Source organism: Schistocerca serialis, chromosome 2 (assembly GCF_023864345.2).
Source record: "Schistocerca serialis cubense isolate TAMUIC-IGC-003099 chromosome 2, iqSchSeri2.2, whole genome shotgun sequence".
In the NCBI taxonomy this organism is placed as follows: domain Eukaryota; kingdom Metazoa; phylum Arthropoda; class Insecta; order Orthoptera; family Acrididae; genus Schistocerca; species Schistocerca serialis.
The window spans coordinates 456,387,713-456,412,553 of NC_064639.1; the positions used below are offsets into that span (position 1 = coordinate 456,387,713).

Here is a 24,841-nt window from a genome sequence, read left to right on the forward strand (position 1 = left end):
CTCTCCTTTTTTACTTGGCCTCACAACCTCCTGACGCAGCAACTGTTGGAATTCTTGTCTGTGCACGCTGCACCTGACAGCGTTCATCTGTCCCCTGCTTGTACACTAATATCCCTTCCCCTTCACTGGCCCCTCCAGATTCCTTTTTGCATCCCATGTGATGTTACATTCTGGCTCGAGCTGCTGTGTGTGTGTGTGTGTGTGTGTGTGTGTGTGTGTGTGTGTGTGTGTGTGTGTGTGAATGGTGTATGTTTCTCTGTTGCAAGCTTTGTGTGTGTCTTTTAATTGTGCCTGTGTGCAATTTAATGTCTTGTTTATGGTAAGTAGCACTCTATCTTTTCGTACATTATTACTATCTAATGTATAGTACAGTAGATATTTTCAGGTACGTCTTTTCCAAACAGATCTCCGTAAAAAAGAAGAAAATGCGGTGATCACAAGTATAAAAATATTTCATTGTTAACTTTGTTTTAAATTATCAGTCTACAATTTACATCCGTCTAACAGTCATTGTTGGGTAAAGACAATCTTCATGCATTGCTGCCTTCAGAAATGCTAACAGCATTGTTCTTGCTTGTTTTTTAATGTCATCTACGCACCTTCTTTTAGGTCACGTTTTGTATTTTGTTAGAACCCTGCAAAGGACTGTTGTGGTTCCTATGTCTCCCCAACTAAATGTCCTTCTACTCACAATTTAATTTTCATTTAGTTAAAATTCTGAATTCCACTCCAGCCTGTTTGCTAGCAATTCCCAATATGTTTCCGTTGCTCACTGAAAGTCTGTTTTTGAGTGGTTTCAGTACTAAATCAGTGTCACGTCTGTTGATCAAAGCTGATTACTTACATCGACTGAACTTTCCTTTCTAGACATGTTAGTCTCTCTAAGTTTACCAGAAACTCTCCAGGGCATTTTACTACATTTTATGCATTCTGGTGTTCATCCAGTCATTGCTTTGTCACGCTAAATACACAATCGTAAACAGACTCTAAGAATTCATTAACACATTAATGGAAGGTAAAAGTAAGTGTACTCTTTCAGGAATCACACCAAATGATCATTCTGTTTGACATATGGAAACTTAACTGAAGGTTCTTAAGTGTTCATACTTATATATCAAGAACGAGATCTGCATAAAGTGTTTGGCACCTAGCAAAAGTCACTGATCATTTGTTTGTAGGTTGAACCGTGTTGGTGCTAGCACATCCCTTTGTGGTAAACAATTCTGCTTTTCCCATGTGCCTTTTCAGTCATCAAACAATACATAGAATTCATAGTGGAAGTAGAATTATTTGAACCAAATGGTAGTCTAGGAATGTTCTGTATAGCTTTACAGTGCAAAATGTTTTGGTCTATAGTGTGACAATTGGAAAAGAGATCTACCAATGTCACAACAGTGTTTAGATTCTTACCCAAGACTTCATCTGTGTTCGTAAGGTGAGAATAGGACTTGAACAAAGTTTGCCAGTTCTGAAAGCAGTTTGCTGTGGTGTTATTTGTGACTTACCTTGACACTTGATGAAGTTTAAATGACAGTGTGTTCAGCATTGAAGGAATATGTCAACATAAAGCACTTTTAAGACGTCCTGAACAACAACATTTTGACAATATAACGACACTTTCCCTTCAGTCTCTCTAAAATTATGAGGGCATGCTGAAAAGTAATGCCTCTGAACTTTTATGTGAAAACTTCTAATTTTTTTTTTAATAAAACAATCATCAACATTCTACATCTTTATTCTGCATGCATACATATTTGCAGTACTCTGCCACTAGAGGGCTTTGAATTGTACCTTGTAACATGGCGGTATAGAACGTGACTGTTGATGCCGCTGCTTGCTGTAATTTAGTTTTGAATTCGAAGAGTCCATCCACACACAGATCCTGACGGTGCCAGATCTCAAGAGTGCTACGACATTCAGGCATGTTGAGTTCCCCCGTTATCTATTGTAATCCATACAGTCCTTAATTGGCCCCCACCCAATTTTCATTTGTTTTCAGAACTTCTAGTACTTCACTTTGATAGTGACGAAGCAGAGCAAGTAGAGATCAGGTTGTGCCAATGTCAACAGAGTCAAACATTCTGCAGTGACTGTGTCAACAAACTCTCTCAATGGGAGAAATATGTTGGTCATTGCAGTGATTACGTTGAGAAATAGATACGTAGATACGAAGAACAAAAATATAATGTTAATAAAGATTGTTTGATTTAAAAAAGCTTTAAGAGATTGACATAAATTCGGAGGCATTACTTTTCAGCATGCCATCATATCTTATTCTATGCTAGAATTTATTGAACCCTTCACTCAACTGCACATTTGATATATTTTTCTTTTTCATAAAGGTAGAAATTAAGAACAGAAGCGAAAAATAAACTATCAGGAGAAAATGCCAGCATTAGCAAGAAAAACACTGAAATAGCCTTTAAAAATAATCTTTCCCTGTCCCTACTCATAAGTTTCTGGTGCAGTGTATTTCCCTGTTTTCCAAGAGTACTAGTTCTGTAAAGTATGCTCTACAATTGTGAAGATTGGAATTTAGAGGAGAGGTAGTGGTGGAAGTGAAGCTGTGGGGGTGGGTGGTGAGTAATGCTGTGGTAGAGCACTTACCAACAAAAGCAGAAGTCCCAGGCTTGAGTCCCAATCTGACACTATGTTTTAATTTGCGTGGAAGTTTAAATACTGCAAGGTGTTTTGGAAAACGGGAGCCATTGAATATATTTTTGTGGCGCAACAAAGTTTGACTCTGTAAAATGTGATATATCGTCAAAATAAATTAAAAAAAAAATAAATAAATAAATTGGTGATAGGGCAGTCCGTATGTATTATTTGAGCAATGGTAACAAGGTGGTCTTTTAACCGCCATATAACATAAAATGTACTAGCATCCAACTGCGTTGCTGTAACAGTATTCCTCTGGCTTCCATACATGTTTCCTCTCCCTGATATACATTATCTTGCATTCTAATGAAGCAGAAAACTCTTTCTGAGCTATGCATCTAAGGAACAAAGAACTGAACACTGTAACAGATAAACTTCTGGACAGGAGCATCCAGATAAAATCAATAAAATAGTGTACATACAGGTTTTCACACAGAAGTCTATTCTTATTCATATCCAACTTTCATTTAATAGTTCTAATTATTGAACTAGAGGGCTCTTGGGGACTGAGTGTGGGTTGGAAGTCGTGCATATAATAATGATCTGTAGATTTATGTGTATAAATAGACCTGTGTCCCCTGCTGATGCATTCTTATTTAAGATTTGAAAAAAGAAATAATAATTATTATTATTGTATTGTAATTTCAGATAGAAAAATACTGACCCATTTGTTTCAAAACAGCCCTTTGTATTAAGAAAAAGCTTGGGTTTTCGAGGGGAGGCAGATATTTAAGTCATATCTTTTTTATTGGCTCTGCACAAGTTTCATTTCATTGCTTAGGCTTTAATGTATGTTGTTCATTCTGTATAAATTGCTCAAATTTCATTTATGCTTATTTGATACAATTTTTTCAGATGATAATGATGTGTGGTCTTCCTGGCTGCGGTAAAACGACATGGGCAAATGAGTGGTATATGAAACACCCAGACAAGAAATACAATGTATTGGGCACCAACAACTTGATTGATAAGATGAAGGTACAAATTCTTGTGTTTTTCTTTCACATTTTGTGAATTGAGGCAATAGAAAATTTGTGTACTCATAATGTAACTGTTTAAAATCATTCCAATTTAATATATCACACTTACTTAATATCTTCCGAAGGGTCAGAGCTATAGAATTTTTCTCTTAACCCTAACTTTTTATAACACATGTCATTAGTAGAGATAAGTGGCTTTATCAGGTCACATATTGTTGGTTTTGTGTTGTAAGAAGAAAATTGGATCTTCAGGTGCCCCCCAATTTTGAGGAATTGCAAATCTGTAGTCGGTGAAGAAAAAGCTCCATATATGATAGTCAGTTTCAAAAGGACCTTACTCCGAAATCTTAATTTTTCAGGAATGAAGGAAAACATTATGAAAGAAGTATGTCCAGCCTCTTGTAGAAGGGTCCTTTTCTTGAGGAAGATATTCATACATTTGGTCAAGTTAAGTTTTTAGTAGTGTTTTGCATTGTTGCGCTACTATGACGCTAATCAGAATACATACAGACTGATGACCATAGATGTTAAGTCCCATAGTGCTCAGAATACATACAAAATCATTTCATCAATATCAGCAGTACCAGCAGCGTTATGCACAGGCAATCTCATCAAGGCATCTTAGAAATACTGATATTCATGCAGAATATAAAAAAGGAAATGTTGAATGTTTTGCATCTTGTTCCTGTTAATAGCCACTGGTCCAATGTAAGCCGTTTCAAAATTAAAAACGCACACTTCTGAAAATAGTTCATAGGTGAATTTATGACTTTCGGAAGCATTGGCAATCATTTCATAATATAAACACTGTGTCAGCTCTTCTAGATACCTGTTTCATCATGGAAATTTTTCTGTCAGATTCATTATACAAATTTCCGTGAATAGGAAAAAACTGTTCCACTTTATAAAACATTACACTTGAATCTTTTAGTGATTCTTACTTTGCCGAACACTACCCTCCGAAAACAAACTGCTGTTTGACATCTTTCTACTACATCTTTTGTGCAATCCGAGGGGAAGGAGCACACTTAATGTGCTCCTTTCTTCTCATTGCCTTCATGATATACCTGCATCCTGTTGAGGCATTGTTGGTAGTGGCAAGTTTCATCTGGCTGATAAGAGACTGAAAACAGTACAAGCTTTTGGAATCAGTAATGAATTTCTTTGGCCAAAGAATAAAAAGGCTGGAGGATGTTGGGGAGGAAACTAAAATTAAACTATATAATACAGAATTTAAGATTCTCAAGCAACTCTCTCATCCAGTTCCATGAAGTTTTGCCTGCACTTTTCAATAAAGTTGAGTATTTGCTCAAGCATTTCGTTCAGTCCACATCTTACACTACACAATGTTCTCCAATCCCAACCCCTCCAAATTGATAACAGACATTAGGTTTTACATTGAATGAGGCTGTGAGATTGTGGCATTTCTGTTCATTTGGCAGTGCCAGGATTGTCAAAAATGATACACTCTGTCTTACTACTGTATCATTAGCAATTGGGGGTGTAGTTACTGGAAGCTTAAGCATTTTGCATGGTAAGTAAAAAGACAAAAGTGATACGTAATGTGGGAAATGACAACTATTAGTAGTAGGTTTTACGTTTTTTCCTGTACTACATGAGCTTCTAATAATCATATAAACCTGACACAGTATGGCAAGGGGAAGGAGTTAAAGACCGAAGGTCATACATTGTCACATTTAGTTGGGTAGAAAGGAGTGAAAATGGCCTTTTTGTAGTAAATTGTCTTATGCTGTCATTCTTGTCCTCTTTTGTGTAACCTTTTAATACAACTTTGTGGTGAATATAGTGGTATTGACAACACACCTCACCTTAAATCTTAAATCTAGAATCATAGTCCATTACGGAATTGCATTTTTTCCAGTTTTTGAGGTTTTTGCCCGCATTACAATGTTGAAACCAGTATTGTTGTTTATAGCTAGAAAACTGAGAAGGTAGTTACCCTGTTTCCATAGTTTTTTATTTTTGTCGTTGCCTCCTAGCATGTAAATATTTATCTTGAATATATGTCAACAATGAAGGGACAATTGCTATAACGTTAACTAATGGTGCAGTTTATATGATAAACTCTAATTCTCTTTCAAGCAGCACTAATGTAAACCGATTTGGAAATTAATTCATTGATCGATTACAGGCATATGGGACAGGAGTTTCCATTTGTTTGATAAGCCCATAAATGAATTGTCCAGGAAGGCACTACCATCTCACTGTGAGAATAAAGTTTGGCAGTATGGAAACAACAATCATTTGTGGGTAATCTCTCTTCAGTCAGTCATTATTTAAACATTAGTGACACTCAAATTTATATTGCGGATGTGAGAAGCAAATCGCATCGTGATCTTGCTATGTTTCTCGGATGACCATGTTTACACCAAAAGGTATACCACTCGCAGCCATGTAACATAGTGGAAGAACAATGGTTGAAGAAAGCACTTGACTGTGACTGAAGGAAGTAGTCATAATCTGTCAATGACAGTCACCGTCAAACCAATCGAGAATTGCTGCTGCTTGTGAATACTGGTTTATCTCAGCCAGTTTCCAAGCAACATTGCAAAAGTAGTTGCTTGCAATAATTTGGAGTTGGGTACTTCTCACAAAGCCATTGCTCACAGCGGCAAAAAGCTCTCTTCAGTAGGTCAGTCGACACAGAAACGGGACAATAGCTATCTGGAAGCATGTAGTGTGGACCAATAAGTTGAGATTTTTGTCTTTCTTCAAATGACAAAAAATGTGAGAGTGCACCTATGGCCCAGTGAAATGTTTAACTAACTGTGCCAGTGGTGTGTAATTCAGACAGGAGTTGATTCTGTGGTGTTTTTGGGGTGTTTTTTTGTACCATGGTGTGGGCTGCTTCAGTTATATTACAAATTACCATATACCAGGCTATTTATGTCAACACTCCTAATGATCAAAGTATTACTTTTTTTCTACATCTTCCAAGATAACAGCCGTGTTCAGAGATGCACACAAAAGTTCCTGCCACGCCACATGTGGCCTGATAAACCACCTGATTGTAATTCCACAGAAAGTACTAGAACTAATTGGAATTGTCGGTGTAACATAAATCTACATTCAGTTGGTAGCTCTACGAGGTAACGAGTGAGTGGCTGATTAGTTTCAGCTAGATATGGCATACCTGAGTAAACTTGTAGACTCTCTCCTTTGCAGGATTGAGACCATTATAAAGGGTATTGGCATGTTACAGTATTAGTGTGATGTCTCCTGTAAGTTAACTAATGATTGTTACAGTGGATGTACAAATTCATTAGAACCTTGAAAATATTCCAATATTAGGAAATTAATGCTTTAAATAAAAAATGAAATTTGAGAATTTGCAAAGAAGTACTGCAGAATAAACTGTTTTCATATGCCTAAAGAACTATACATTGTTTAGGTAATGGGTCTGCCGAGGAGGAGAAACTATGCTGGACGATGGGACGTTCTTATTGATAACAGCACAAAGTGTCTCAATAAACTACTGGAAGTTGCTTCACGACGGAGGAGGAATTACATACTTGATCAGGTAGTTATTTGCTGCAATTAAAAACTTTTTATTAATGGGAGTATTGTCTGCTATAATTATTATTATTATTAACAGATACTAGCGATGCCAAATATTGTTAGTGTTCAGACATTTTTAGCTGAAGCTGTATGGTTTCCATGAAATTTAAGCAGTCTTCATATGGAACTGTGCATCTTCTGAAATCAAAACCTTATATAATCATACATAACTACATTTAAGATAGTTTCATTATGTTGTAGCTGAATAGGAAAGATGATGAACACCAATTGGATATTGTTGACTATATGTACAAAATATGTAAACTTTCTTCCTAGCAAGTTGAATTCAGAAGCAATGATTTTATCGATATTCAGTTGCTTAAAATCGGAAGATCTAGCATCGTGTGTGAGACTTAAAGTCTGAAACCAAAATGTGTTGTTAACCTCTCCATAAGAACACATTCACAGCAGATATGAGCAACTCTCTCTTCTCTCCAGATGGTGCTTGCTTTGGGAGAAAATAAGTTACAGTTTATTAACATACTTATTTGCAATAGTGGGTAAGCTGTGTGTCATAGATAAAGAGTAGGAGAATAAAAGTGTGTGCAGTTGGTAATGGCCATCAAACAGTTTATTTTCCCCCTCTCTTTCATATATTATTGCAGTTGGGTTTGTTACCATGCTCATTTGTCATTAAAATTCTTTGCCTCAGCATATATTTTCAGTAACATTTTTTGTTACACACATCAGAGCTGTTAAATACAAGGGTTGGGCCTTTAATAGTGACAACTATTTACCTACAACTTAACAAAATAGATACATCTTTAAAACTTTCTGTCCTTCAAAGTAATCATCGGTATTGTGTGTAATCTACTGTCAGTGATGTCGAAGTCGTAAGGTACCCTTAGCAGTGCCAGTTACATCGATAGTTCAAGAGGAACAGTCTAGTGCCTGACGAATCTCTGTAACAATTCTGAAGTAAATACCATGAAGTGTTTCCTTAAAATTAGGAATAAAGTTGAAAGTCACAAGGGCTTAAGTTGAATTAGTGCGACAGGTGGTACAGCACTTTCCGGCCTCATCAGTTGAACAAATCAGTCATATTCCTGCAAAATGATGGATGGACCGTGCAAAAAAAGTTGCCAGTTCTGTCTCTAAGCTGTTCATTTTGAGAGCACGCCCTGCGATTAGCATAAAGGGAGAAGTGGCGCCACACTCTGCAGAACCCATCCATCATTTTACAGGACAATGCTTTGGTGCTTATGGCACAAGTTGTGACAGATTTGTTCAGTCAGTGAGGCTGAGAAGTGATGTGCCACCCACCACTCTCCCCAGAGTGTAAGCCCTTGTAAAATCAGCTGAAGGAATAGACCGGTCCCTTGGAACTATTAAACTCAAATGGCACTGGCAAAGGTATCCTAAAACTTCCACATCGCTAGCAACGGGTTATACACTATGCTGGCAACCACTTAAAAAGACATTATAATTTTTAAATGTATCTATGTTGTACAGGCTATAAATAAATAATTGCCACTATTAAAATTCCAACCATCATATAAAAAGTTTTAAAGGTATTATACAATTTCAAATGATCATCATATGTTAATGTAAACTGACATACTGCCGGGAGACTGGTGTGCTGACCACATGCCCCTCCATACCCGCTTTGTGATGCCTGTGGGGCCCTCAAGGCCTGTTTGGCTGGAGTTAAGTTAATCGTATGTTAATGATGCAAGATATTTACAGTCCAGCAGTCCCTATATTCTTGCTATGGAAATTTGTTTCTAACCATCTCTGAGCTAAGGTGCAGCTCATGCTTCTCTCTCTCTCTCTCTCTCTCTCTCTCTCTCTCTCTCTCTCCCTCTCTGCTAGGGTGACCATTGCAAAGACAATGTGCATCCTTAGACTGAACATTGAGAACCCGATTTTCTAGATACGTCTGATAACTGGAGCAGTATCACATTATTTGCTGTGCAATTTCATCTCTGATAATACAGGTCAAGAGTAAAGATGATGTGACTTACCAAACGAAAGCGCTGGCACGTCGATAGACACACAAACATACACACAAAATTCAAGCTTTCGCAACAAACTGTTGCCTCATCAGGAAAGAGGGAAAGACGAAATGATGTGGGTTTTAAGGGAGAGGGTAAGGAGTCATTCCAATCCTGGGAGCGGAAAGACTTACCTTAGGGGGGAAAAAAGGACGGGTATACACTCGCGTGCGCGCCCACACACACACACACACACACACACACACACACACACACACACACATCTATCCACACATATACAGACACAAGCAGACATATTTAAAGACAATGTTGGGAGTTCCACAAGACACCTCTCAAAAACTAAAATGATGGGTAGGTAAAATGTTATAGACCTTGCCAAATGTGAAAGTATTTGTGAAAATGATGTTGTGAAGGAGAAAGTAGAAAAACTACAACCAATGCACCATCTGACATCATTAACACATACACACTTCTGAGCTTTTTTCTATCTTTAATTTGGAAAAATAAATAATGGAAATTTGTAACTTTTAGCAGACTTCAGAATCAAGTTTTGAAAATGTCAATAGTTACAGAATATTAACTGTCTTGAGAGATGATAAAAATGGAAGACTGCTAACTGTCAGCTACAATATTAACGCCTGAAATTCTTAAGCTGTCAAAATATTTCTAAATAAAGGTGAGAAAATCTGAAATTTTGTGATTCTTTACAAATTATTTTCTCTAATAAACCCACCCTGAATATTCTAAAAATTGCATATGTTATTTGGTCGCCGTACTTTGTGGTGTGTACAGTCAGATTGGGCAATATTTTATGGTGCGAAGTTTGAGAAATTTTTGTTAACTCTAGCTACTCACAAGGTCAAAAAACACTGGACACTTAAAAAATTAAGTTGTTTGCTGGTATTGAGTAAATGTAATGGAAAAACTGGTACATGTTGTCAAAATAATTACTTTACAGAGTTATAAGTCAGTGGGAAGTAATTGTGCATTTTGTGCAAGAATTTTATTAGAAAATTAGGTATAGCAAAAGCTTTGTATATACTTTCTTTGGTTTCTGATATTATTTACAATAATTTTGTCATGATTTTACTTCTTAAAGACATTCTGGCCTGAGCTGCCAGAGTTAGCTGTTACGTGTGCAAGAGGTGTGCTTGCTTGTGGGTGTGAATTGTGTGTTATTCTTATGCTGATGAAGGCTGAGGCCAAAAGCTTTTTTTAAGTGTGTCTTAATTGTGCCTTAATTGTGCCTTTCTGCAACTTATTGTGTCTTCTTTATAGTAAGTAGCAATCTATCTTTTCTTACATTGTTGATATTCCTACATGGGAGTTTCCATTGTTTGATTTCATGAATTAAAATTGTATGCACTCTAACCATCAGTACTGCACTGTTGGAAGTAGTTAATTTTTTCCATCTGCCCCTCATTTAATGCTTATAGCTGAGCGAGATTTGCAGATGGAGAATGATCCAGCAAGAGAAGTACTTGGGAAATCGGAACTGCACACTGATCTGTTGATGGCTATTTGGAATAATTTGCCAGGTCATGAGGTGTCATAAAGGAGATAGTTAAATCTTGCAGCTCATGAGGCACTAATTCTTTGTCCCACCCACCACTGATTTATCTACATGAGAAGTGAAGTTGCTCACAACAAAGTGTTCTAAAGTATACTGAGGTGTATGCATTCCACACACACACGCACTCACACACACACACAGTAACAGGCTGCATTTCACAGAGAATCGTTCTTGCGATGTATATGCCATTCCGGGATGCAACCCAGCAGTGACTCGATTGAATTCCTACCGCTGGCTTCGTCGCAGACACACTTGTCGCTTATTTAAATGGACTTTCATTTAGAAATATGAATTTCGTGTTTTGCAATAATTTTGATATGGTCGGTACAAATTGAATAGCATCTCTTGTAGGACCAACAGCTTCATGCTGGACATTAAATCATGTTGCAAGATGTTTACAGAGACCTCTGACACCATCACATGCACTTTCTCGATGATCAGATGCTAAAAATATCCATTTTTTGTCTTAATGCGTGTACTATGTTTACCAAGCATACAAAGCTGAAAGTGGTTTTTAAAATGAAATGCTGCATCATCAGTTACATAATGTGCATATTCCAAGAAAGTTAAAAGCATGTGCATGTTGACACTTGTGATGTACGCCAGTGGTAACTCTGAACTTCATTCTGCAAAGCAATGTGGTCTGAGATGTCACTGAATTTACTTCTGCTATGGCCTGTCTCTGAATCCTGCAGATACAATGATGATCTACTCCTTTCATGTGACCCAGCACCCAACCTTTGTAGCAAATTTCCCAATTCCACTGTCCTTTTCACCAACTCTCCTCTTTCCCACAATGCATAGGTTACATTATCATTACTATCCTGAAGGTGTAATGCTTAAATGTTCAGCCTCTTCAGTGCCAGGACACACTGCACACTCCTGCAACTAGCATTTATCTTGCGTCTCTTGGCATATTCTCAAAAACATCTGGTCCTTCTCTCTGTTAACTTGTTTCTTGTGGCACTGCTTATTCGGGAACAAATAAGTTTCAAGTACATGTGCATACTTCCTTCAATGGGTGGCATTTCACCCAATTTGATCATAAGGAGTAGAATTTGAGAGGCGAGTTTCTAAATTTAGGTTCTCCTTTTTCATTGGGAGATACAGTTTTCTTATTGATCTTGTCATGTATCTTTTTATGTTTTCATCAATTTCACTAACAGAGATAACACCAGCCTGGTTAGGACTTTGCCTGCTGCAGTCTTCGTCACCACTTAGGTAATACTCCAGAGCAACATATAGCATATCATGCTTTGGATGCCCACAGTATGAATCTGGACACTGCCAAACACTTTTTTTTAGGCTTTTGAAATTAAAATAATGCGTTCAGGTTTTGAAACTACACTTCATATTGGATGCACGACACTACCTTCAGGTTCTGCACAAAGTGCAGCAACTTTATACATCATAAATTTTTGAAGATGTTGCCTGTGTATAGCTTTTTTCAAGTTCTTCCACTTTCCTTTGTACGTACCATTTTCTTCTTGTGCTTCTTATCTTGCCTGGGCATTTAAGGGGAGATATATTGGGGGCTACAACAGAAATGCTAATACTCAAGGTGTCAGCTACTTTACACAGGGGTATATAAATATCTGCACTGTCTTCTTCAATTTTACATTCTGGTGATGGTGGTCGTTCCAATGGGTTATCATTAAATTTCTTGTTATAGGGACTGTAGCAGATCCTGCACAATGGATCTGATGGTAACACAGTTAGTTCAGGACAAAGATGTTTCTGCAATACCTCTGACAGATTTCCAACAATTGTAAATAAAGTGTCCTCCATTTTTCTTAACCACCACCTTCTTGTGTGTGTGTGTGTGTGTGTGTGTGTGTGTGTGTGTGTGTGTGTGAGAGAGAGAGAGAGAGATAGAGAGAGAGAGAGAGAGAGAGAGAACTAAATTCGAACATCCATACCATAGAGGGAGCTTTGAAACAAAACATCTGGCAGGGCTCCAGTACTTCAGGTTTATTAGTTATACGAGGGTTGTACCAAAAGTAAGGTTCCCATATTTATTACAAATAGAAAACATTGTTTATTGTTATTAATTTATACATTGTGGAAAAGCTTACACTTTCATCTATTTTTCAATATAGTTTCAATTTTTTCAACACACTTTTGAAGACGGTGCTCCAATTTTTGTATTCCTAAGTTGAAGTAGTCTCCCGCCAACCTGTTGAGGAAGCTTGTGACCTCTGCTCGGGCTTCATCATCCTTCTTGAAGGGTTTGCCACCTAAGTGTTCCTTTAGCTTGGGAAGAGGTAATAATCTCTAGGGGCTAAGACCGGGCTGTACGGGGGATGGGGCATAGCAGTCCACCCAAATTTGTTCAAAAGGTCCTGTGTTTGAAGAGTGACGTGGGGTCGAGCGTTGTCGTGAAGAAGTACTACTCCCTTCTTCAGTCGTCCTCTCCGGCGATTCTGAATTGCTCACTGGAGTTTTCGTCAGTGTTTCACAATATCTGTCAGTGTGTGTTGTCGTCCCATGTTGCACGAAATCGATGAGGAGTACCCCCTTCTGATCAAAAAAACAAATTATTCGCCATAACCTTTCCTGCCAACTGCGTTTGTTTGAATTTGTTTGGTGGTGATGAACAGGAGTGATGCCACTGACAAGATTGTGGTTTTGTTTTGGGGGAGTAATGAAACACCCGTGTTTCACCTCCCGTGATGATCTGATCAGAGTCCAACAATTTCTCCTTCTTGCCTCCCCTCACATTGTTGGAGAAGCTTGCGAGCGCAGTCAAGGCGTTGCACATTGTGTCAGTCACTCAGCCAGCACCTGGGGGACCCAGCGAGCACACACTTTGGGATAATCCATTGTTTCCGTATGAAGCTTCAGGAATGCATTCAGCAAGTTCACAAACAGTGACCCTCCAATCTTTGAGCAGCTCACTGATGATCTTCTGGACAATCGCATCCGAAACCAGTGGTCATTCACTCCGTTCATCATCGTGAACTTCCGTGCAACCCTCAGCAAAAACCCTGCTCCATTTGCGGATGCACTGAATGGACATGTACTCTCCACAGTAAACCTTCGTCAGTTACCGATGAATCTCCACGGGTGGTAACTTTCTTGCGTGGAGAAAACGGGATAACTGCTCGAACCTCGCACTTAGCGTGAGCGGTGATCAACACTTCCATCTCTGATGGCTGCCAAGCCTACATTGAGCGACGTAGCAAATCGTGGATGGGCGGGCTCGAGCGTGGGGGAACCACTACGCATGGCACTGTTGTCGGATTTAGCCTAGCACCTTCCCTCGAGGCTGTAGCTTATTGGGAACCTTACTTTTGGTATAACACTCGTACATTTTTAGCTCTCTACCATTTTAAAAGTTACTTAGAAAAACATAATTTTTTCAAAGGACTGTATCATTTACGAAAACAAAGATAAAATTAAAATGTTTATTTTCTTAACACGCGAGATATAGAAGTCTAAAGTATTTATTTTCCAGAGAAATTCAGAATCATGAATTGACATGTCCTGTATGTTCTGAGGTGAAATTGCACTACCATCAAATAATGAGAATTTCAGTCGTATCCCTGTTCAGTCCTTGTCAGATTGGACATGCTTCCAGCTGAAATGATTGGAAAATATTATACTTCTGAAAATGGAATAAAATGGCTATGCAAGATTTTGAAAGTGTATCTTGCAACTTTTTGAAACCAACCAAATTTGAAAACTGTAAAACTCTTACCCTAAACTTCAAGAGATCATCATCTCATGTGTGTATTCTGTGTTGCAACAGTTCATCTACATACAGACTAACCTCGAAATGTTTCATGCTGTGCTTGCACCACACCATCCTCAGTAGTGCCACACAGCAGCAGTTAACATTTTCAAATATTGTCAAAATTGCATGTTAACAAAAAAAGCTGCAGATGATTGTGATTATGTGCATCATAGCTTTCTATTTATTTTGGGATTATGTAAATAAGTTTAATATGTTAGTAAGTCAGAAATAAATATATAAAATTTATTGCTGTTTTCTGCATTCTCCACCTTATTAGTTTTGGTTTTCATTTCCTTAGCCTTTTCAAGAAGTATGCATGTTGTGAAGTATCTCTGTATGGGGTGAAGTGCCTAAGATTTTTATCGAAATAGGGGCAGGTGGTCAGGGGACTGTACTACATGTGGATAATGGTCTTATAGTATTATCAGACTTAATCTTCAAAACATTAAATTGTTTGTGAAATTTGAACCTAATGTTATATAAGTTTTGACCTATATAATGCTGACAGTTTATGCACTTGGCCGACAATTGAGTAATACAGCAAATTTTGATCAACCAAGTTTTTAGTTTGTAATATCCTTGTGTTAAGTCTTCTTGTCCCTTTAGTATTACACAGGTGAGTCATTCAGTTATTCCAGTGCCCGGACTTCAATATCACAAAGGTAAAAATTCTTTACTATTGGTACGTCGCAGTGGGGCAACAGCTAGCTTTGAAGGTGAGTGTAGCTCTAATATCCACTTTAAAGTTGGGGCTGATTAGGATGTTAAAGAAATGGCTAAAGGAGATGTCTTTCATATCCATTAAGAGTAGTCAGGAGTCATTTACATTGGTTTACAGTGAAGAATCAAAAAAATTTAAGGTAATTATTTTGTTTGTAAATAACTTATTACTGATACCAAAATAGATCTCAACATCTGTTGAGGAAAAGGTAGTCTGTATTGGCTTGGGACAAAACAGTGTCTGCCATTAGCTACTTGGAGCAGTTTCTTTGACAGGCAGGAATTGATATTCCATTTTTGAAATATTTTAATTACTATGCGGCACATTTTTATATTTACACTTAAGTTTAGATGTATTTTCTTTTGGATGTAAAAGTATCTTTATAATACTTCAAAATCAAAATATTGGTGCAACCAATACACAAGACTTTATTATTGAGGTAACCGATTCTTATTAGTGACAAGGTAGAATATTTCTGTCAACTGAAAATTAATATATGATGTAAGTCTGGGAAGTTTACTGTGCAACCATAGTTAAGGAATGTAGAAGGGAGAAACAGATCCCAAAAGATATTTGTGCCTATTGTTTTCACTTATTTGTGAAGATTATTTAATATGGCTTTTACAATTATCATAGTTTCTATTAGAGAAGATCAGGAATATGTGCAGAGTATTAGAGATCTCCAAAATGAGAACTGCTTTCAAGTGTATGTACTGCTGGAGGACTAGTAGTTTAAGAATTTAAGAAACCATTTTTACAGGCTGCAAGTAGATATCTTCAGTAGAATAAGTATTTCTAAATCTGCAACAGGCCTCACGCTGTTCTTGGATGGACAACAGGAAATGCCAGGAGCAATGCATCAATTATTTGTCTTGTATTTAATCAGTAGGATTAAGTTTTGGCTATTGTCAGCAGCATGCAAAATCAGGAAGAATATCAAAATAATATTGATGTAATATAATTAGATATGTAAAAGTAGTATTTGAAAAGAAGCCGGTCATTTAGTTATTGATGTCAGTACTTTTGACAGTTCTGTCTGTGTCTTTAACAATGTGTGTGTGCGCATTCATTGAATACGTGTATGTATATATACATATGTTCCAGTTACTCCAGCTGTGTATTCCATAGAGAGCTCCAGCATATAGGATTAATCTTAAAATGGAAACTAATTAAAGCTAATCACCACTAACTTTTTTATTCTTCTTATAGATATAAATGGAAAGGGTTATAAATGTACATGAAATAATACAAGGTAGCATTTCAGTTGATTTTGCAAACTTGGGAAGATATTCATTGTACTGGCTTTGACAGTGCAAGTTATTCAAAAAGAAAAAAAGAAAACTTGAGTAAGACATAGTGATCTTAACATTTTGGTTGCACAGATGAGAAAATCCTCAATAATTTATACTGACAGTTATAATTTCGTGATGGAAACTAATGAATGTGGTTTAGTTTATGGTTAGATATTTAATTTCTTTGGTAATTTATATGTATGTAAATCTGCAAAGAAAGTGGAGTTTTACTTTTGTAGCAGCATTAAACCCACAGGAAGGATTAAGTCTGATTATGGAGTAAGAAATTAAGTTGAAGCTGTTCTCTCTTCCCTTCCATTATTATTTAAATTGATGAAAAATGTTAATGTAAAATTAAGTCTCTTTATGAATGTTGTCATTCAGTCAGTGTAGCCCTTGAATGATATGACATTAAGCCTCACTGTTTTCCATTGAAAAATATCTTGAACAATAGTTACTAAATGTAAGGTTCTCCAAAGCTCACAGCTTGGAGGTAAGTTGGGGAATATGTGGGGGGAATATCGATGAAGCAAGAGTTTGAAGGCTATGGCCAGTTATTAAACCAATGTATTTAGCACTTATTCCAGAAATGCTAGTAATATATATGTTGGAAGGAGATCCTGGGGTCCTGGTGGCCCCAGTGTCCTACAGTTGGGACTGTATTTATCATGACTACTACAACTCTATACATTACACAGACCAATGTATATCCATCAGCCCAAAGACGCAAAATGAGGGGTTTTGAGGGCTTCGTACGCCGAGCGGTAGTAATTGTACCAACAGATGAAGAGTTCAAGAGACGCATAGCTCAGCGTGAGAAGCTGGAAGGCAAAGATGTTCCTGATTCAGCTGTTCTTGAGATGAAAGGTAACTTATGTGGACTACTTTTTTCACTATTTTACTAGGTCAAACAGTGGCCTAATGAATTCCTAAAATTTTAGTTACTTGCTTTCTTCTGCCCTGTTACTTTAATTTTTAACTTATCCTTTGTGGACTGTGAACAGGCCCGTTGATATAATCCTGCTTCCAAAATACCTTAGCTTCAGGTTTGCCATTCCCTCCCCTCATTGCCTTCTTCCCAGCTATCTTATTATGTTCTGATACTTTATTGTAGTTTTCAATCTCCTTGTTTCGGCTGTGCACTTACTACACACATACAGCTGTTTCAAGCCCATAAGCGTCTGATATATTGGGAAGTGTATTGAGGGTACAAAGGAGTGTCAGTTCTGCTAGTTTTTGTGACAGTCAAGTGTAACATTAGGGAAAAAAAACATTTCTTTTCATTATTATGTAATTGTATATTACTTATTACTTGCTGAATTTTTCTTTCCCCTTTTTTTTAAAAAAAAAAAAAAAAAAAAAAAAAAAAAAAAAAAAAAACCACTCCAAATTCCAGCCTTTGTCTTCTCAGAATATCAGATGATGTGGGCTCGAAAAGAGTGTGTGTGTGTGTGTGTGTGTGTGTGTGTGTGTGTGTGTGTGTGTGTGTGTGTGTGAGAGAGAGAGAGAGAGAGAGTAATTTGCATGTGGTTGTAATGACACAATTTTTTTCCAGCCAACTTTATGCTACCGGAGGTTGGAGACATCTTCACTGAAGTGATTTACACTGAGCTTAATGAAGCAGAGTCTCGAACATTAGTAAGCCAGTATAACAGAGAAGGCAGAGATGCTGGATATGGCCAGCAAAATAAGCGACCACGATTTGATAATAGAGATAATCGTGATAACCGTGACAACCGGGATAATCGTGACAACAGAGATGGTGGTTATCATAGAGATAACAGGGAAAGGTCATCGTCCTATTCATCTTCATACTCATCGCAGTCATATCGTGGAGGATTCAGACCAAGAGGTTAGTAAATATTAAATTTCAGCTATTTTTCAATTTAAAAGTGCAGCGATACTTCAAAGCAATGATTAATACTTGTTATGGCTAGTGTTTAGTGCATTGGTATTATATATATCTTGCTCCCACATCCTCTTTTTAAGTGTGATCGTTAGTAAGCTTTCTTGAAAGTTTCTTCTGCTTGGGAATTGCACTTCGTGCGTTAAATTGTTCATCTACACATATTCTCTTGAATCTGGTTTCCTGAGAACCATAACAAACCTTCCCTTTCACTTTCTCTGCCAATTTTCTTAATGTTTGCTCTTGAGATGTGATGGTGATGTCCTTGTTTCCAGTTGGTGCCGTTTGATATGCAATTATATCAGTTGTTTCTCATTTCACGTTAGTTAACTGGTTATTGTAACCAGAAAGACAATTGCCTAGACAATAGAAAAGATGGTTTAACAACTACTTTTTAATAAACAGCTTTTTGATTCATCTGTCTGTTTTTGCAGAAACTTTAATTTTTCCTGGCATAGTCTTCGCTAGTTTTCTTCTTTTGTCTCTAAGCATTCAACAAATGATAGTGTTGAGAAGCAACAGCATTTTTTCAATGGTAATTCGTGCTTCTCTTATTTTTGATGTGTCTCGATGTTAACTTTCTTTTACACCCATTTTGATAATTACAAAATGTGCAGGACACTGATTTTGATTCTGTAGCGTGAAAGGCCTGATTAACATATTGCAGAGCTCTTTCAAGTAAAAATATTATGAATAGTAAAGTTGCTACTCATCATATAGCGGAGGTGCTGAGTTGCAGATAGGCACAACAAAAAGACTTGTCACAAATAAAGCTTTCGGCCATTAAGGCCTTCATCAACAATGTGTGCGCGCGCGCGCACACACACACACACACACACACACACACACACACACACACACACACACACAGCGCATGCACAAACCCAACTCTCACACACAACTGCATTCTCAGGGAACTGAAAGAGCTCTTTCGTGGGCATTCATAGTCCTGTAACCTGTGCTTGATAGCACTATACATAGAATTAATCAATTACTGATACTTAAAGGCAAAGACTCTCTTGGCATGTTGTGCGGTCAAAATACTTTGACTGGTTCTGTTTTCCGCTCGCTACAGTACGGACACGAGAACTTCAACCACCTGGGGAGAGAGAAGTGGGCCACGGAAATAAACAATGCCGTGTGTGCCCTATCGTAGGGATCATTCAACAGCTCACAATTGATATGGCATGAGAGCGTAACATAAGAACACACTGATACAAAATTATGTTCACTTGCTGGTGCTCTGTTTATTTTACAAAAGCATTCCTACACACGTTCGCTTTCCACATTGGGCTTTGCCAGGAGTTGTGCAGTACCAGTAACCAAAAATTTGTAAATTCATAAGCAGAAAATAGCTATTTCTAAATATCTCTGATAAAGTAGGTAGTTGGGATACAGTTCTCAATGAAATGGGATTTACTAAGTAATTTTGCATGTTGAAGCAGAATTTGCATCCTATTTGCACTTACCACAATTGAGTTTTTCAGGTCCCTAAGTTTTTAGTATTGTACCATAGTTCATCAGGCATGGATAAATTTTCTCATCCGAGAGCAAAAGCCATCTAAAACAGTAGATTTCGTCTTGCAAGAGTACTTCAGAGGGAGACAGGTGGAAAAACCATTTCCTCTGGTAGAGAAAGCTAACAAAGCTTTTTTAAGATTATGTATCCATTGATTGTCAACTACTTCAGGAGGGGAAGTATTTTTCTGGTTTGTACTCTATTTACTGGTGGTAATTCACAGAGGAAGAAAATCGTGGTTCCTGATATGGAACATTACAGCCAGTCACCTGAGCATTACTGTCAATAAAATTATGATGATGTGTTAAGAACTGTCACATCATCATCCCCGTTTTCTTTATTTTGTGTGCATTACAATAATTTTTTTATTATTTACCATAGAACGTTGATTGGAGAAGAAATTGGTATTGAATGATGATGTTGTGAATTTTGAGAATTTCCTCCACCGTCACTCCCTTTAACTTCTTGTGTCTCTTTCACACCAGATTTACTGGTTCAGCTTTCAGCCTCCTATGTTTTAGTTTTTCAGGTCTTTAGTGTCTGTTTACCTTGCCATGAATTGTGGTGTGGGTGTTGTATATGTTCTTGCGTTATAGCCCATTTTTGCAAAAGTTGCAATACAGTGTCATTAGATTATGTTGCAATTGAAAGTTGACATAATGAAATTGTGGAATATAAAGTGCCTTTGAAAGTGGAACATTAAGTGTTGTACTCAGTTTGGGCTCATTCTTCAAGTAAATTTAGCACATGACAATTAATTGCATTACTGACATGACTGGAGTAATTTGTCACTTATAATGTTGCATTTAGTTGCAGGTGAAGCTATTTTTTAGTTAATATAATGTATTCCATAGAATCTTTGCTTATGCTTCAAATTTATAAGGTGGCCCAGACAACAGGCAGCGTAGCAGTAGTTGGCAGCCAAGAGGTGGCGGCAGTGGTGGTGGTGGCGGCGGCGGCGGTGGTGGCGGCTGGAGAGACAGGTATTGTTTCTGTGATTTTCCTTGAAAAGTTGTACACAACTAGAGCAGTTTCATATTTGTCCCCTCCTCTACCTGCCAAACTTCCTATTAATTAGTTAAACCAATTAACCTTTTCCTTTCCCATTTCTATCAACATATTTTTTGGCATGTTGTTACTGTCATTATTACTTCTATTGAACTGTGTGAATCAGAGTACCAAGAAGTGTAGGAAGAAACATGGGAAAAAAGGGTATTCCATGGCCAGTTTTTGTGTTACTTTCTTAATAGATTATTATTAGTAGTAGTAGTATTGTGAAACATTATGCTACAAATCCATTAATATTTTTGCATGGCGTGAAAACAGTGCCACAAAGTCAATGTTTAAACAAAGCACACACACACACACACACACACACACACACACACACACACACACACACACACACACACACTGCCTTCGGCACAACAGTAGACATTTGACAGTGTCCATATTTTCTGTTGGCATTTTGGACATTTCTCTCATATGAATTTGAAGAACTTGTACAAACAAATTCCCAAATAATAATATTGTATTACTGTTTTGCTTGCTTCGACTGCATTGAGTGCACTTGCCATGAAGTAGGTAAACACCACACTTGTTCTGTTTCTACTATAACAGAACTGGCCTCTTTTAGGAAGGCCACAATTACATTACTGCCATTTTTTATGGGCTCTAATGGATACACCAATGTTTTGTCAGTAGTATAGACCAGCAAAATTTGCATTTTGTGATAAATGTGAAATAGATGTGAATTCTGCACCAAAATGCAGATACACAAGATTACTTAAAATATATTTCATAGCGAATTTTATCCACATGAGCTAGTTAATCAGAATCAGTTCAAAATAGCTTCATTTTCCACACATAAATATTGAAGATTTAACCAATTTTCAGTTACTAGTATTGTACGTAATCCAGCCAAGCCCAGTTTGGAAAAATCTAGTGCATAAGAACTTGTTTAAAAATAAAAAGGGTACAAACACAACATATCAGTGTGCTTGGTGCTCTGGTGTCACGTCAGTTGTGGGTGGTTGAATGTTCTACACTACTGGCCATTAAAATTGCCACACCACGAAGAAATGCAGATGATAAACGGGTATTCATTTTACAAATATATTACATTAGAACTGACATGTGATTACATTTTCACGCAATTTGGGTGCATAGATCCTGAGAAATCAGTACCCAGAACAACCATCTCCTGACCATAATAACGGCCCTGATACGCCTCGGCATTGCGTCAAACAGAGCTTGGATGGCGTGTACAGGTACAGCTGCTCACGCAGCTTCAACACGATACCATAGTTCATCAAGAGTAGTGACTGGCGTATTGTGACGAGCCAGTTGCTCGGCCACCATTGACCAGACGTTTTCAATTGGTGAGAGATCTGGAGAATGTGCTGGCCAGGGCAGCAGTCGAACATTTTCTGTATCCAGAAAGGCCCGTACAGGACCTGCAACATGCAGTCGTGCATTATCCTGCTGAAATGTAGGGTTTCGCAGGGATCGAATGAAGGGTAGAGCCACGGGTCCTAACACATCTGAAATGTAATGTCCACCATTCAAAGTGTCGTCAATACGAACAAGAGGTGACCGAGGCGTGCAACCAATGGCACCCCATACCATCACGCCGGCTGATAGGCCAGTATGGCGATGGCGAATACACGCTTTCAATGTGCGTTCACTGCGATATTGCCAAACACGGATGCGACCATCATGATGCTGTAAACAGAACCTGGATTCATCTGAAAAAAATGACATTTTGCCATTTGTCGTTGAGTACACCATCGCAGGTGCTCCTGTCTGTGATGTAGCGTCAAGGGTAACTGCAGCAATGGTCTCTGAGCTGGTAGTCCATGCTGCTGCAAACGTTGTCGAACTGTTTGTGCAGATGGTTGTCGTCTTGCAAACATCCCCATCTGTTGACTCAGGGATTGAGGCGTGGCTGCACGATCCATTACAGCCATGCGGGTAAGATGCCTATCACCTCGACTGCTAGTGATAAGAGACCGTTGGGATCCAGCACGGTGTTCCGTATTACCCTCCTGAACCCACTGATTCCATGTTCTGCTAACAGTCATTGGATTTCGACCAACGCGAGCAGCAATGTCACGATACGATAAACCGCAATCACGATAGGCTACAATTCGACCTTTATCATAGTCGGAAACGTGAAGATACGTGTTTTTGCTCCTCACACGAGGCATAATGACAATGTTTCACCAGGCAACGCTGGTCAACTGCTGTTTGTGTATGAGAAATCGGTTGGAAACTTTCCTCATGGCAGCACGTTGTAGGTGTCGCCACCGGCGCAAACCTTGTGTGAATGTTCTGAAAAGCTAATCAGTTGCATATCACAGCATCTTCTTGGTGTCTGTTAAATTTCTCATCGGTAGCACGTCATATTCGTGGTGTAGCAATTTTAATGGCCAGTAATGTATTTAAGATACGCGTTGCATAATGCAACATAGTACTCAACCATGGGACCTAACTTTTTGTAACAAAGAAATGCTTATGTTTGTTTGTTAGTTCAAGTTCAGAAGGTGGTATAATGCTGATACTTTTAACAAGTCAGTTGTATTATTATTATTTATTTTTTCCCAAAGAAGTGAAGCGACTAATTGTGGTCCATCATGGATTTGGATTATGACGTTTATGGCACCAAATTACACTCGCTAACATCTGATGGAATAGCCAATAGTGCCCGCACCCTGTGCTATAGTGATTGGAAAAAAAAAAATCTCCAACATTTTTTTCGCTGCGCGGAAATTCTTCCCCAGTGGAAAAAAAAGTTATCTGGTTCTATGTCTACACTAAGTGCGTTGTAGCGTTGTCATGCATGGGTCGTACATGTATGAGTGCCCACAAAAGGGCGAAATTAATATTCTGCAGAGTTTGTAAATATTAAATTAGGCAGGAAAAGACACATCATGTCCAGGAACATCTTCAATCCGAGACTCATTCAGTTCACCATTGGGAAGATGTTGCTGCCCTTCAGTAGTACCGCCATCTTTTGAAATCTTAAATACAGCCAAATGAAGAAAACAATGGCTATTTTGGGAGAAAAGGGTGTCTGCGAAACCAAACGTATGTCAAAAAATTCTCAATCAGTCTTAAACAGTCAAAGAATTAAAGGCTTTTTTCACTTGTGTAGCATGACAGCCTTTTAAATTTGTGTGTCTAATCATTTGTAAAACAAATAGATGCGAATTATGCCAAAATGTACGTGAATTTTCCCGTCAGTAGTCATTAGTTATTACATTAAGTACTTCCTTGCTCGTGTGAAAGTAAACTTCTGTAGTATTTCCTGACAGAATTATGCTCAGCAAGCTTGCAGTGGTGATTCCCATGGTTGCAAATTTAAAGAACTAGGTTTTGTTTTCTGGTTCCCACAAAGTGTACTGGGATGTTCCCTGCTGTATTTGACAAATTATTATGTAATGTAGCAATTCAGATGCTGTAGCGTACAGATATGAAATTATTGATGTGTTATCTGGAATATATCTTCCCCCATGATATCTTTCTTTCTTTCTTTCATGGGCTTCATGTCCTGTGTAGTCTGGCCTATGCTGAAAATGGAAATCACACTTATGTCCAGCAAGCTACCAAATAACAGAAATCAATTTTTGGAGACATGAACCTGTTTCCCCAACTCATAAAACTTAGAACATCCCGTATACAGCTGTATGCAATGTTGATTTGTCAACTGCGTTTAGTATTACAAATTTGTAGACAGTTTAGGGCCAGCTCTCTTTAAGACTTCAGACCAGACCCTATAGCTGAGCAGGTTCTTTCCTTTCATGACATAGTCCCTTATCTTGGTGTGTGCTATTCCATGCAACAAATGTGTCAGAGGCAGGAGGCGCAGCTGCATGGAGTAATTGCCAAACCAGCAGGAGCTGCAAAGTGTGACCTTACTG

At 38.0% G+C, this 24,841-nt stretch overlaps 1 protein-coding gene across 1 annotated transcript in view; it reads left to right on the forward strand.

Moving 5' to 3' along the window:
* LOC126457350 (heterogeneous nuclear ribonucleoprotein U-like protein 1) overlaps window positions 1-24,841 on the forward strand; it is a 132,632-nt gene that overhangs the window by 79,139 nt on the left and 28,652 nt on the right. The window contains exons 9-13 of the mRNA XM_050093577.1: window positions 3,514-3,636; window positions 7,051-7,179; window positions 17,193-17,361; window positions 18,050-18,346; window positions 20,803-20,902. Of these exons, the coding sequence (XP_049949534.1) occupies window positions 3,514-3,636; window positions 7,051-7,179; window positions 17,193-17,361; window positions 18,050-18,346; window positions 20,803-20,902 (818 nt within the window). The remainder of the gene's footprint in view (window positions 1-3,513; window positions 3,637-7,050; window positions 7,180-17,192; window positions 17,362-18,049; window positions 18,347-20,802; window positions 20,903-24,841) is intronic.